At 37.1% G+C, this 12,846-nt stretch overlaps 1 protein-coding gene across 6 annotated transcripts in view; it reads right to left on the bottom strand.

Annotated features, from left to right (window-relative positions):
- Positions 1 to 12,846, bottom strand: part of mgat5 (alpha-1,6-mannosylglycoprotein 6-beta-N-acetylglucosaminyltransferase) — a 121,240-nt gene that overhangs the window by 13,203 nt on the left and 95,191 nt on the right. For 5 of the 6 annotated variants that reach the window (XM_069935200.1, XM_069935199.1, XM_069935198.1 and 2 more), the window contains 3 exons: positions 12,139 to 12,288; positions 7,125 to 7,271; positions 5,188 to 5,304 (listed from right to left, as the gene is read on the bottom strand). In XM_069935200.1, coding sequence (XP_069791301.1) covers positions 5,188 to 5,304; positions 7,125 to 7,271; positions 12,139 to 12,288 — 414 coding nt within the window. The remainder of the gene's footprint in view (positions 1 to 5,187; positions 5,305 to 7,124; positions 7,272 to 12,138; positions 12,289 to 12,846) is intronic. The other variant, XM_069935201.1, reaches the window with a different exon arrangement.

Here is a 12,846-nt window from a genome sequence, read left to right on the forward strand (position 1 = left end):
ATTGATCTACTTCTTTTAAATAGCTCTTTTTTGATTTTACCCCATAACTAATTATTTGTCCTCTTAAATATGCCTTTAAAGGGTCCCAAATAACAAATTTATTATTTACTGAATCTTTATTATTTTCCACAAAAAACTTAATTTGTTTTCTTACAAAATCACAAAAATCATTCCTTTTCAACAATACCTTATTTAATCTCCACCTATATCCACTAACTTTTTTTCTTCACATACTACTGACAATAGTAAAGGAGAATGGCCCGAGATAGTACGTGCCAGATATTCCACCTGTTGAACTCTGGGTTGAACTTGAGCTGCCAATTTGTGAATATGTCTTATGACGAAAGGAGTAAAATGAATAATCTTTATTATTCATATGCAATTTTCTCCATCTCTATCAGTCCCATATCTACCATTAATTCTTCTATTTCCTTAGACACTTCCTGATCTGTCCATTTTCAAATTTAATGTCAAATTAAAATCTCTTCCCATCAAAATCTTACCATTGGCATTTGACAATTTCATAAAAACATCTTGCATAAATTTACTATCTTCTACATTTGGAGCATAAAAATTCAACAAGGTCCAATTTTATGAATATATTTGATGCTCTACCAAAACTTTTAGTACAGCAGGGTATCTCAAAACAATATATTTTTAACTACATTAAATTCCTTTCTCTTTTTCAACAGTTCAAAACTTGCATCTGGATAGAAATAAATCTTGTTTCCATTGTAGATCATTGGATTTTGTTTTGCCTTCGCATGCTTTGCAGCTAATTCCAACACTTTCTTATCTCATAGCTGAGGAAACTGACCAAAATTGGACGAGGATTTTGACCTTCTTGCGGTTTTATGTCTCCTTTAAATTATTCCACTCCCAATACTTGTGGAATTTCTTCATATCTTTACCTTTATCACCTTCTCTCAATCAACCCCACGATTTTAATGTTGGTTCTTCTCCTGTAATTTTCGAAAGTATCCATCTTCTGACTACATTGTTCATTCATTGCTTTTGACTCTGCTTGCAAATATTTTACTTGATCTTTTAATTGCTGTACTTGAAATTCATTTCCTTTTATTCTTTCTTCCATAACTTCCAATTTCTTATCCATTTGCTTTAAAGTACTCTGTACTTGACCAGTTACATTTCTAGTTTCTGTCACTTTATCAGATATAACTTTAAGAGCCTGTTGCAGTGATTCTTGCAAAGTCTATTGCAAATCACCCATATACATTTTAACCTCCGAAGCCAGAAGTTTCTTACCAACTTCTCTGTATCCTTGTTATGAGTCCACTTCAGCTTCTCCCTCTATTAATTCTTCACTAGGTTCACCCCCAGAGCTGTCAGCTTCTGGATTTTTGTTTTAAAAAGTGTCTTTTTTTTCTTCTCTGTGCAGGCGGAACTCCTTATGCCTGTACAGTAAGTGTTCTTCCTCTGCGAGCAGCGGCCATTGTCAGGGAGTCCTGAGGTCTCCCCAGCTCCCTGGTGTTCGCTACGAAGAACCAGCTTCTGGACAGCTCCAGGCTTCTTCTTTAGGTAGGCCTTATTTCTCTCTCTTTGTCCTTTTCTTTTTCCAGTTTCAACGCTATAGTGACAGGCTTTTCCTTCCTTGGTGGCATTCTTTTCTTCAGCTCTTCCAACAGCTTCTTTTACTATCCTTTGGAACTTTTCTATACTTTTTTTTTAAACATTTTCAGGGAGAGTAGGGATTGTTACTAAATTCATGTCATCATGTGGGGACACCCCCTTGCTTGCAATAATTGTATGCTGTGACCTTCTTGACAACTCTACACCAAGTTAATTAATGTAGTACTGCTACAATCAAGTTACTTAACATAGAGTTGGCCAAAAATATGAACTAAAAAAGTCTCTGATATTAAAAGCTAGGACCAAATGATAATCGTCGATGTAATGAGATGTGTTATTAAACTGATTGAGGCCAAGTACTCAGAAAATACAGCCTGCATGAAATAAGGGCAATGCCACAAAGGATGTTAAAGTCCAAGTTCAATTCTGATTACTAATTTAGTTTTACAAGTAACATTATTGATTTGTAACAATTTTTTTCTCCATCCTCTAAGATCAGTTCTGATACAATGAAAATATTCCATCAATTTCATGCCTGATGTTTTTTTCTTGGTCGGATCATGGGTCACAGTCTAAAACTAAGTGGTTAACCATTTAGGACTGACACAGTAACAAAGTGCTGCACAGAAATGGTTTGTGATTATTTGGGATTCTCTGCTGAAGAGTATTCAAGGCCTGTTGACATTCTCAGTGTCAGAGAGGGAGAGACACACACAGAGATCACTTCTAGAGTGCTACAGCCAGCAAGAGCAGCTGGGACTGGAAAAGGACAAGCTGGCAAGCTTATGCAGAGCCCCATTTGGAAGACAGCCTTGTCAAAGTCCTTGTGATTCATGCAAGAGGAGAGGAATAAGCGAAACAAAAAGGAACCCTGTGGTGACCTGAAAGAAAGAGGTTATCATCTGGAGAACCCTGAAGGGGCAAGTTTTGTCAGCAAGACACTTAAGTAACTGATGGAAGTACATCAGTTGTGAATGTCTTGGAACAACAAATCTCTCTCTGAAAACCGACAAGAACATCCCTGAGCGATAACCATTTACCTTTCAAGCACCAAAGCCTGGTGAACTTTATAAATATTAAATTCTATGCACTGTATAAGAATTGCCTGCAACCAGTGAACTTGGAGGAATGAGAAGTGAGATTGGACTGTGAACCAAAGAACTTTTCTAAACTTACACACACACACATGCCCTTAGAATTAGAAGGGGATTGTTAGGTTAGTTAAGTTAAAGTTTGATTCTGTTTTCATTTTTAAAGATAATTAAAAGCAACTTTTGTTTAAGTAACCACTTGTCTATTGCTGCTGGGTTTTGGGGTCCTCTGGGATCATAACAGTACCTTGAGGTCAGTCTGCCTTTAGATAGAATTATCGGACACAGAACAATTCAGCAGAGGAAAACGCCTTTTGGCACATAATATTTGTGGTGGCCACAATACCAATTTATACTAATCTCATCAACTATACATCCTCCATATCCTTTCATCTGCTACCTATTCATGTACTCTATCTAAATGCTCTTAATTGTTACCATACCTGCTTCCATCACCTCCCCTGGCAGCTCTGCCTAGGCACTTGCCACTCTTTTTTAAACTTGCCATGCACATCTCAATTAAACTGTATCCCTCTCAATTAAATCTACAGCCTGGGGAAGCATAGCATTTACCTGGACACTGCCTCTTACCATTTTACATATTTCTATCAAGTTGCCTTTCAGTCTCTGATGCTCCAGAAAAAACAACTTAAGTTTGTCCAACCTCTTATGGCAATAATTCTCTGATCCAGACAACATCCTAATGAATCTCTTCTGCACCCTCTCCAAAGCCTCAACATCATTTTTGTAATGTGGCAACCAGAACTGAACATGATACCCCAAATGTGGCCTAATCAAAGTTTTAAACAGCTGCAAAATGACTTCACAACTTTTATACTCAATGCCCCAACTGACAAAGGCAAATATACTGAATTAATTATTTATCACCCTCTTGACCAGTGTTGCCACTTCCAGGAAATTGTGAACTTACACCCCAAGTTCCCACTGTGTATCCATGTTCTTAAGAGTCCTGCCATTTACTGTATACTTCCTTACATTTGCCCTCCAAAGTGCATAATCTCACACATGACCAGGTTAAACACATCTGCTACTTCTCTTCCCACATTTCCAATTGATCTATATTCCGCTATATCCTTTGACAATTTTCCTCTATTCATAACTGCCAATCTTTGTGTCATCTCCAAACAAGCCCATCTATATTTTTGTCCTAATAATTTATCCCCAGAGGTCCCAGCCAGAATAATCTCTTGCCAGAATAATAACCCTCCACTACTACACTGTCTTCTATGGCAAAGCCAATCTTGAATTCAATCTACCAAGATTATTTGCCTTAATCTTCTGTATTGGTCTAACCATGAGGGATCTTGTCAAAAAACTTTACCAAAGCCCATGGATTATTTTCAGCAGTTCCTCAAAAAAATTCAATCAAGTTTGTCAATCTTGATTACGTTTGCACAAAGCTATGCTGCTATCTCTAACAAGTGCATGCTTTCCCAGATGTGTGTAAAACTTATCTTGAGGAATCTTCTCCAATAATTTCACCACCACTGATGCAAGATTCACTGGCCAATATATTGCTGGTTTGTCCCTCTTCTCAAGTCATCTAGGATTTTGCTTGTGGCTATGGAAGATACATCGATCACTGTCAAGGCCCTGGTGATCTCCTCTCTCAATAAATTGGGAGATAGATTGCATAAGACCCTGAGAAGTTGCACACTTGCAAGCTTTCCTAATTACTTGCTGCATCATTATACTACCACAATCAACCTGCATATCTCACATCATTGAGATACAGATCCATATTACGGTCCATTTTGCCAGATCCTTGCTTACTTAATATAATTATATCCCTTTATAACTTACTTTATCTTCAAATCTTTTATTTGCTGGATAATTAAAATAAAAATAAAAAATTATTTTGGCAGGTAACTTTCAAATATTTGTACACTGTTCTTGTATTACACTCAACTAGATAATTGTCTGCAACTGCATAACAGCACAAGAAAATAAGGCCTTTTAGCCCCACGTGCCTCTTCATTCACCATTCAGGAGCATAGCCCATGTTATACGTCAGTGCCACTTACTTGTACTAACTTTATATCCTGCGATTCTCCAAAATCCAAAAATGTCAACAGGCCTTGAATACTCTTCAGCAGAGAATCCCAAATAATCACAAACCATTTCTGTGCAGAACTTTGTTACTGTGTCAGTCCTAAGTGGCTAACCACTTAGTTCTAGACTGTGACCCATGATCCGACCAAGAAAAAAACATCAGGGATGAATCTTTTCAAGGTCTGTTAGAATTCTGTAGGGTTCAACTATATCACCTCTGAATCATCAAAATGATAAAGAGTCGGGGAATATTCTGCTCAATCCCTCCACATTGGACTATTTCTCTAGATTTTAGTGTGGACTAATAACTCCAGTTGCTCAGTTTTACCGTTTTTTTAAAGCATAATTAAATAATTCTAGTCCTGCCCCAACATTCCCAATCAAAAATCAAAGATATTATTTATTCAGATTTATGTTTCAAATTTAATTTTACCTTTTGATTAAGAATAGCTTTCACTGCATTCTCAACCTCCACAGGATCATCAATGTTAACAGTCCAGACGTGAGGTTTCCCAATATATACTTCAGCATATGGATGCTGTGAAGTCAACTGCAAGAACAAGTTGGATAAATTGTTCAAGGAACACCAGAATTAATGAAGTTGAAATGCTAAATAAAGCAGAAATCAATTACAATATACATTCATGCAGTCACCTTTACATTTGGTAAAAATTCCCAACATGATTCAGGATCATTACTAAACAATATTTCACACCAAGCTACATATTGAGGATATGGCCAAAACTGGTCAAAGAGGCAGGTTTAAAAACCAGTTATAACTTTAAAAAGAGGAACACATTCTCTAATTACAAACAGTATAGAAAGCTATAAAAATATTTTTAAAAAAGTAAATAGTTCTGTCAGAGTTGAGTAAGAGCCCCAGACTTCTTGATACCAGTCAAGATATGATGATAATGTTAACTAACTTGTCTTTTCTTATTTTTGTTCCATCTTCTCTCCTCTCAGAGGAGAGAGTGAATCTTTGGAATTCTATGTTCCCGAGGGTGGTGAATGCCAGATCATTTGATATATTTAAAGTAGAGGTAGATAAATATTTCAAAGATTAAGGAATTAAGGGTTATAGGGAATTGCACAGAAGAGGAGTTGAGGCCAGCAAACATCAGCCATGAATATGCTGAATGGCAGAGGAAGCTTGAGAGACTGAGTGGCCGCCTTCTGGTTTTGTCTCCAGCATCTGCAGTTTTCTTTTTTATCTCCTCCTTCTCTTATTTTCTTGTGTTCTTTTCAATTTGGCATCATGTCCTGCAGAAATGGTACAGGATCTTGACAAAAGATCAAATAGGATATCCAACTACAATACACAAGTACTGAGAAACTCAGCAGGTGACACAACATTAATAGGAAGAAAAAGGTAACCATTCTGGGCCTGAGCCCTTTGTCAAGGTATAAGCAAAAAACAGGCAGGCACCTGAATAAAAAGGTGGGGGAGGAGAGAAGAATGAAGAAAACGCAGGAGCAGAGCAAGAGAAGTACAGGGTAGCAGATCATTGTTAACCCAATAAACAATTTCCAAAAGGCTGGTATGGAACAGCAAGTCATTCAGAAAGTCAACATTGTTATTATCTATTATGAAAGGAATCAAATACTAATGTAGAGGGAAAGTTGCACAGAACATCAGTCCTACCACATTTAGAGGACTGCACAGTACTGGTTTCCTTATTTAAGTAAGGGTATTAGAAAGAATTCAGAGAAATAGAATTTATATGTCTTTTAGACATGCCTGCTTTGTTTCTGCTGGAATTCAGGGGAATGAGAAAGGACTGGTCTAAAACACACAAGTTTAAGGAGTCTTGTCAGGTGGATGCATGGAGGAAATTTCTTCTTGGGGGAGAATTTTAAAGTAGGGGAGGTCATGATCTAAAAATAGAAGAAACAATAAGATTGTTGAAGATCTTTGGAACTTTGTTCCGTAGTATTTAAGTATCGTCACAGGAGAGATAGAGACAGAGAGTTACAGGGTAACTTGTGAAGCAAATCTGAAGAGTTGAGTGGCCTAACTCCTCTTTTAATTCATATATTTGCATGAATCAATGGAGTTAGACAGTAAGATACGATTTTCACAAAGTCAACTTCTCAATTTCTGTATTTAATCACACATCAATCACTGACTAAAGTTCCAGTGGTATCTGCACTAAAATAATGACAAGCACCTTAGCTTTCATTAATTTGATGGCAACCTTTGGATCATTTTCCTAACATTCAAATGTGAATTTCCAAATGTACAACTATTTTACACAAAGTAACTGCTGTCTTTATAGAATATTAACTGAACAGGGACAAAGCAGCATAATTGTGCTTCCCTCACAAATTAATTTTTACCCTAATTTCCTAATCTCAGAATAAACTCACCTCTCTGAGAGTTGGCTTGCCTTTGAAAAATTCAGTGTTTTTACTGCTCTTTGGGGGACTGAAGCGTGGATTTAGGAATGCACATCCATTTGCAATAGCTTCCAAAGGAGCTGGTCCTTCATATGGAAAACCAAGGCCAACAAACAACTGCAAAATAAAGAAAATGAGTTCTTAAATTTTTACATAAAGTTCCAGTTTTGTGAATGAGATCAGTTCTGGATAAACAAATTTTCCAAAAAAAAAGTCAAATTAAATTTGCATTTTGGTATAATAGTTAGATTAATGGACTGGCATCTGGAGGCCTGAACCAGTAATCCAGATGGCAACTGAATCCTATCATAGCATTTCTTTGACAAATCTGGAATAAAAAGCCAACATTCACAATGGTAATCATGAATCAACAGGATTCTATTTAACAATCCATCTGGTTCATTAATTTTGCCGCAGGGAATGAAATCCATTATTTTACCCAGACTTGCCTTGACGCATCTCACTATTCTGAAATGGCTGAGCCACTCAGCTCAGGTCTACCTCAGAAATGAGCTGGCCTGTGACATCTGTACAATGGTAATTTCAATCATTCCTTCTAATCTCAATAATCTTTGATATGAAGGAAATATAATTTTAGCACTGGAATCACGGAAAGTGGAAAAATGCAGGTTAATTGTAAATTAAATTCTCTATTGCTGGATGCTTTATAGTCTTGCTTGCAATTTCTGTAAAAATTATCTTGCCCTATTTGAGCCCATCTTTTCCCTCTGCCTATAATTGATCCTTCTTGATCCCCTTTTCTTACCACTGTACATGATACTGACTTAGCTTGTCTATTTCCTTCAGAAGCCTCTCTGTGTGTGTTTCATAGATCACACTTTCATTTTATCAGCAATGGACTAGATTTCCTGATCTGAGGTTGAATAGAACTGATCTTCAGTTGCAAATAATGGTAAACAAATATTTGCATTGAAATTCCTTTAAGAAATTATGGATCACCTCTACAATTTAGATCCACAGCAACCGTGGCAACTTTCACAGAGATATTACCTTTGTTCTAGTTGTGGTGTAGGGACCAATATAAATGCTCCCCAAGACATGGACCGGAAAGGCTGAATACTTGATTTTACTATACAAACAAGGTTTGTTGCATTATAACATTAATGGAAATTTCAGAAAGCTAAGTTGAAGTGGATCAAGGCACCAAAGTTTAAGATACACTGAAACATTACAAGGAAAAAATTAAAATCTTCCAGACATTCGAAGAACATCAGATATGGAGAGAATGCTGAAAAATAGAGCAGTATTAAAAAAAAAAACAGCCATGAATGGCAGAACAGAGAAAAAAGGACCAGCCATCTTGCGATTTCAAAATTGATCAATGCTTATAATATTGTTATATTGCAGACCAGCAGTATAGAAATTCACCGACTTAATATTTTTCTTTTAAAACAATATTAATAACTACTAATAATATAACACATTAATTAACCCCAACTATGCATGTGTGCGCGTGTGCGTATGATACCCAAACCATTGCAGTTTAGGCACAATTCTGTAAAGTCATTCCAAACTTCAGTCTCACAAATCCAATGTCAAAATGCAGACTTCTAAACTGATGCCCATAAGTAATTACAAAGGAGGTGGGAGAGAATGGGTGACTGTACTGGTGAAAACTCACTAATCCTTGTCGAGTTTCTTGCAGAGAAATATCCTTTCAGACAAACGATTATCATAACTCAATGAAACTAGTGACTTCCACGATGCAAGCAAAACCCAGTCATGGATCAGTTGAAATGACCATCACCTTGGTCTCGACTTGATGCAACAATTCTCTCGCTTCCTTTACCCAGATACAGGTTGATCAAAGTGACTTTTCCTTTGTTCATGGTGGTTTAATAAGTCCCCTGGCAGGGAGAATCAGCCGAATTGTCCATTTCACACAGAGTTACTCCACCTCCATGTTCATCAGATGGCTGATGGTCAATAATGAAATCCTGTTTCTATAAGTGTCCCACTCACATGACTCTGTTTCTTTCAGTGTTCCACTCACATGACTCTCTCACCACCTGTTTTACTGGATAAACAACCATTGTTCTTTCTCTTCCTCCAGAGTATCAACTTTGGTTATAGTCAGTACTTGATGATGCCATCTAATCTCCCACAACTGTGAATGGTTGCAGCCTGTACGAACCCTTAAAGTGACAGTCACACTAAATGAAATGTGAGGTCGTAATAATATCAATTAATCCAATGCAAGTTTCTTGGTTAATATAATTTCTTTATGTATTTGTAAGTTTTAATGCATTTATTAATTTGTGTGAATGCTTATAGAGCAAGATATTTATGTTTATTTGGGGGTGCATTGGGGATAAAGGAGAAAGTCTTGGAGACTTCTTCGTTACCTGATGCTCAATTCCGAAGGCGAAGTGTTTTTTTTAAACCAAACCCTGACTTCTTTGCCAACGAGATGCCTTGCTGAACTAGTTATATTTGCTTGCTTTTGGTCCATTTCCCTCTAAGTCTTTCCTATCCATGAACCAATCCAAATGTCTTTTAAATGTTGTACAGTATTTGTACTGCCTTTACCACTTCTTTGGGTAGTTCATTCCATATGCCTATCATTATATTTGTGGAAAAACCAGCCTCCCAGGTCCCTTTTAAATCTTCCCATCACACCATAAAACTATGCCCTCTAGTTTTAGACTACCCTACCACTGGACAAAGGCAAAGTCCATCCACTTTATTATGTTTATAAAATCAAGAGGGGCATGAATAAAGTCACCCCTTGGTCTTCTTTCCACTAGTAAAACAGCCCCAATCTATTCAGTCTCTCCTCATAACTGAAGTCCACTAGATTTGGCAATATCCTCGTGAATCTTTTCTATACCCTCTCTAGCTTAATCACACCTTCCTAACAGAAATGCACACGATAAGTAGGGAATCACAGTTGGCGTAGTGGTTAGTGCAATGCCTTTACAGTGCCAGCGATCAGAACCGGGGTTTGAGCCCCAAGCTTGTCTGAGGCCTCACCAAAATCTGGGGCCAGACTAGATTTTTCAGGCTAAGTGATTTATTCTAATTAGCACTCATTCAATTCACATTCATTTCCCTCACCTCAAGACATACAAGACAAACTTTCCAGCAAACTAGATTAAGTGTAAAGGGAGAGCAGAAAATGGGGCCCTGGTAGAAGTTAAAAGGAACCAAAATTTCTCCACATGGAGACTTTCAAATTATGTTCTCTATCACCTGTAACAATTGGATAGAAAGTTTTAAAAAAAATGGCAGCAAGATTAAATTAGTCAGAGTAATTAAGTGCAATTTGGTCATGTTATGAGCCCAAAGGACCCCGAAACCAAGTAGCAATAGATATTCACCACGACAAATGGTTACTTAAACAAAAGTTGTTTTTTAATTATCTTTCAACATGAAAACAGAATCAAATTTTAACTTATCACTAGTAACTTAACTAACCTAATTTCACCTCCTTCTCATTCTAAGTGCACATGTATGTAATGTGTGTGAAAGTTCAGAAAAGTTATTTGGTTCACAGTTCAATCTCACTTCTCATTCCTCCAAGTTCACCGGTTGCAGGCAATTCTTATACTGTGCACAGAATTTAACATGTATAAAGTTCACCATGCTTTGGTGCTTGAAAGGTAAATGGTTACCGCTCAGGAAGTTTCTTGGAGGTTTGCAGAGAGAGATGTGTAGTTCCAGAATTTCCACAACTGAGATACCACTGTTAGTCACCTCAATGCCTTGCTGATGAAACTTGCCCCTTCAGGGTTCTCCAGGTGATAACCTCTTTCTTTCAGGATACCATAGAGTTTCTTTCTGTTCCTCTTATTCCAAGAAAAACATCAGACAGATAGTACTTCCAGCCATCCACCACTCTGGAGTGTCTGTTTCAGTTCCAACAAGCTTCTCTTGGCTTGTTACGGCTTTCTGTGTCACACACAGTCAAAGACTTCCTTCTGTCTCTCTCTATCTGAGATTCAAACTGCCAGCAGCATGTCCTTCTGTCTCTCACTTGAAAAACCCCTGACCTTCTCCTAGGAGTTCCTCTTTTGGTCAATCTGTTGTTTTAGGTAAACAGTAACCTCTCAATGACCTTTCTGTAAAGAGGTATTAGGTTCATTCATTCACTTCAATTAACCGCCACTTGTGAAATCTCCATAGCATTCTTCATGACTTCTATAAAGTCACTATGAATATGAATTCTCCAATATTACAAATAAGATCTGTTTTAAAGTGTGTGTATATATGTAACCTTCTCTAATTTTTACCAATTTATCTCCGAAAAACATTCCCAAATATTCCACCACAGTCGTAAGAACCACACTGTCACAATTGTGACATTCTGGGTGGACAAATGGTAAGAAGCAACCAGCAAAAGATCACAACAGCCAATTCTCTGTCATGGATAAAATGACAATAAAGACATTCAAAAGATGTTCATGGACCCAGTGGTTAAGTGAAGAAACATTCTGCATGAATTTGCTGAACGATACTGATCGCTAATTCACTGGTAAAAATCTAAAAGCTCAGAATTTGGTTAGATTCAGCATTTTCTTCCACCATCATTGTACTTTACACATAATTTTATTAAAACCTTCTCTGTTGAGCAGTTAATACTGAATTTGGATAAGGAAAAGCAGTATATTATTTAAATATGGGTGACACGATTAGTGTAGTGGTTAGCACAATCCTGTTATAGAGTCAGTAATCAAGACTGGGATTGAATCCTGTGCTGTTTGTAAGGAGTCTGTACATTTTCTGTGTTTGTGTGGGTTTCGCCGGGGGCTCTGGTTTCTTCCCACTGTTCAAAACATACTGGGGGTGGGGGTTAGTAGGTTAATTGGGTGTAATTGGGGAGCACGGGATCGTGAGCTAAAATGGCCTGTTACTGTGCTGTATGTCTAAAATTTTAAAAAATATCGATCCTTAATGTTGTGATGTGCCTATTTGCTTCTACACATTGAAAAATCTAATGCGTGTCAAGCATCACACTTTGTACCTTTGTTTCTCGTAGCAGAAGCTGAAGGTCACGTCCACTTAGTATCCCATGATTTTTCACATAATGGGGAATATGGACTGTGCTAGTTCCGTGAACTGTGCCATGGACTTCCGTGTACATGTGAATTATATCCAAGAAAGACCTTCTATCCTGTGAACAAGCAGATCAAAACACTCAACTCAGCTTAAACAAATTTGGAAACATCATTCTTTAATTATGCTAAACTTTTTAGTGAAGTTTAAACATTCTAAATTTCATCGACACTGCTTAAAAAAACTCCTGTAATAAGGGCCTCCAGTTTGATTGATCGTGACCAACATTTGCCGTTCTCAATTACATGCTCAAATTTAAAATGGCCAAAAATTTGCAGTCCAGAGAAGTACTAAATTTATATAGTGAATTCCCAAGTCTGCACATTTAAATTTTATCCCATTTAACCATCATTCATCCCCATTAGGCATAGCTTTTGTAGAAATATGTCATAAAGATCTGATTGCCATTATAAAAGGTGGTTATCATAATCGGGTGATTTGGAAAACTCAAAATGTTGTCCTCCGTGATATGGGAATTAAACACTAAAATAGAGAGATTATTTTAAATTATACAGGGGAATGGTGAGATTACATTTGGGGTACTGTGTTTCTTGTTGGTTTTTTTAATTTAGGAAATATGTTAATGTTTTTGAAGCAGCTTAATGAAAATCCACAG

Source organism: Narcine bancroftii, chromosome 4 (assembly GCF_036971445.1).
Source record: "Narcine bancroftii isolate sNarBan1 chromosome 4, sNarBan1.hap1, whole genome shotgun sequence".
In the NCBI taxonomy this organism is placed as follows: Eukaryota; Metazoa; Chordata; class Chondrichthyes; order Torpediniformes; family Narcinidae; genus Narcine; species Narcine bancroftii.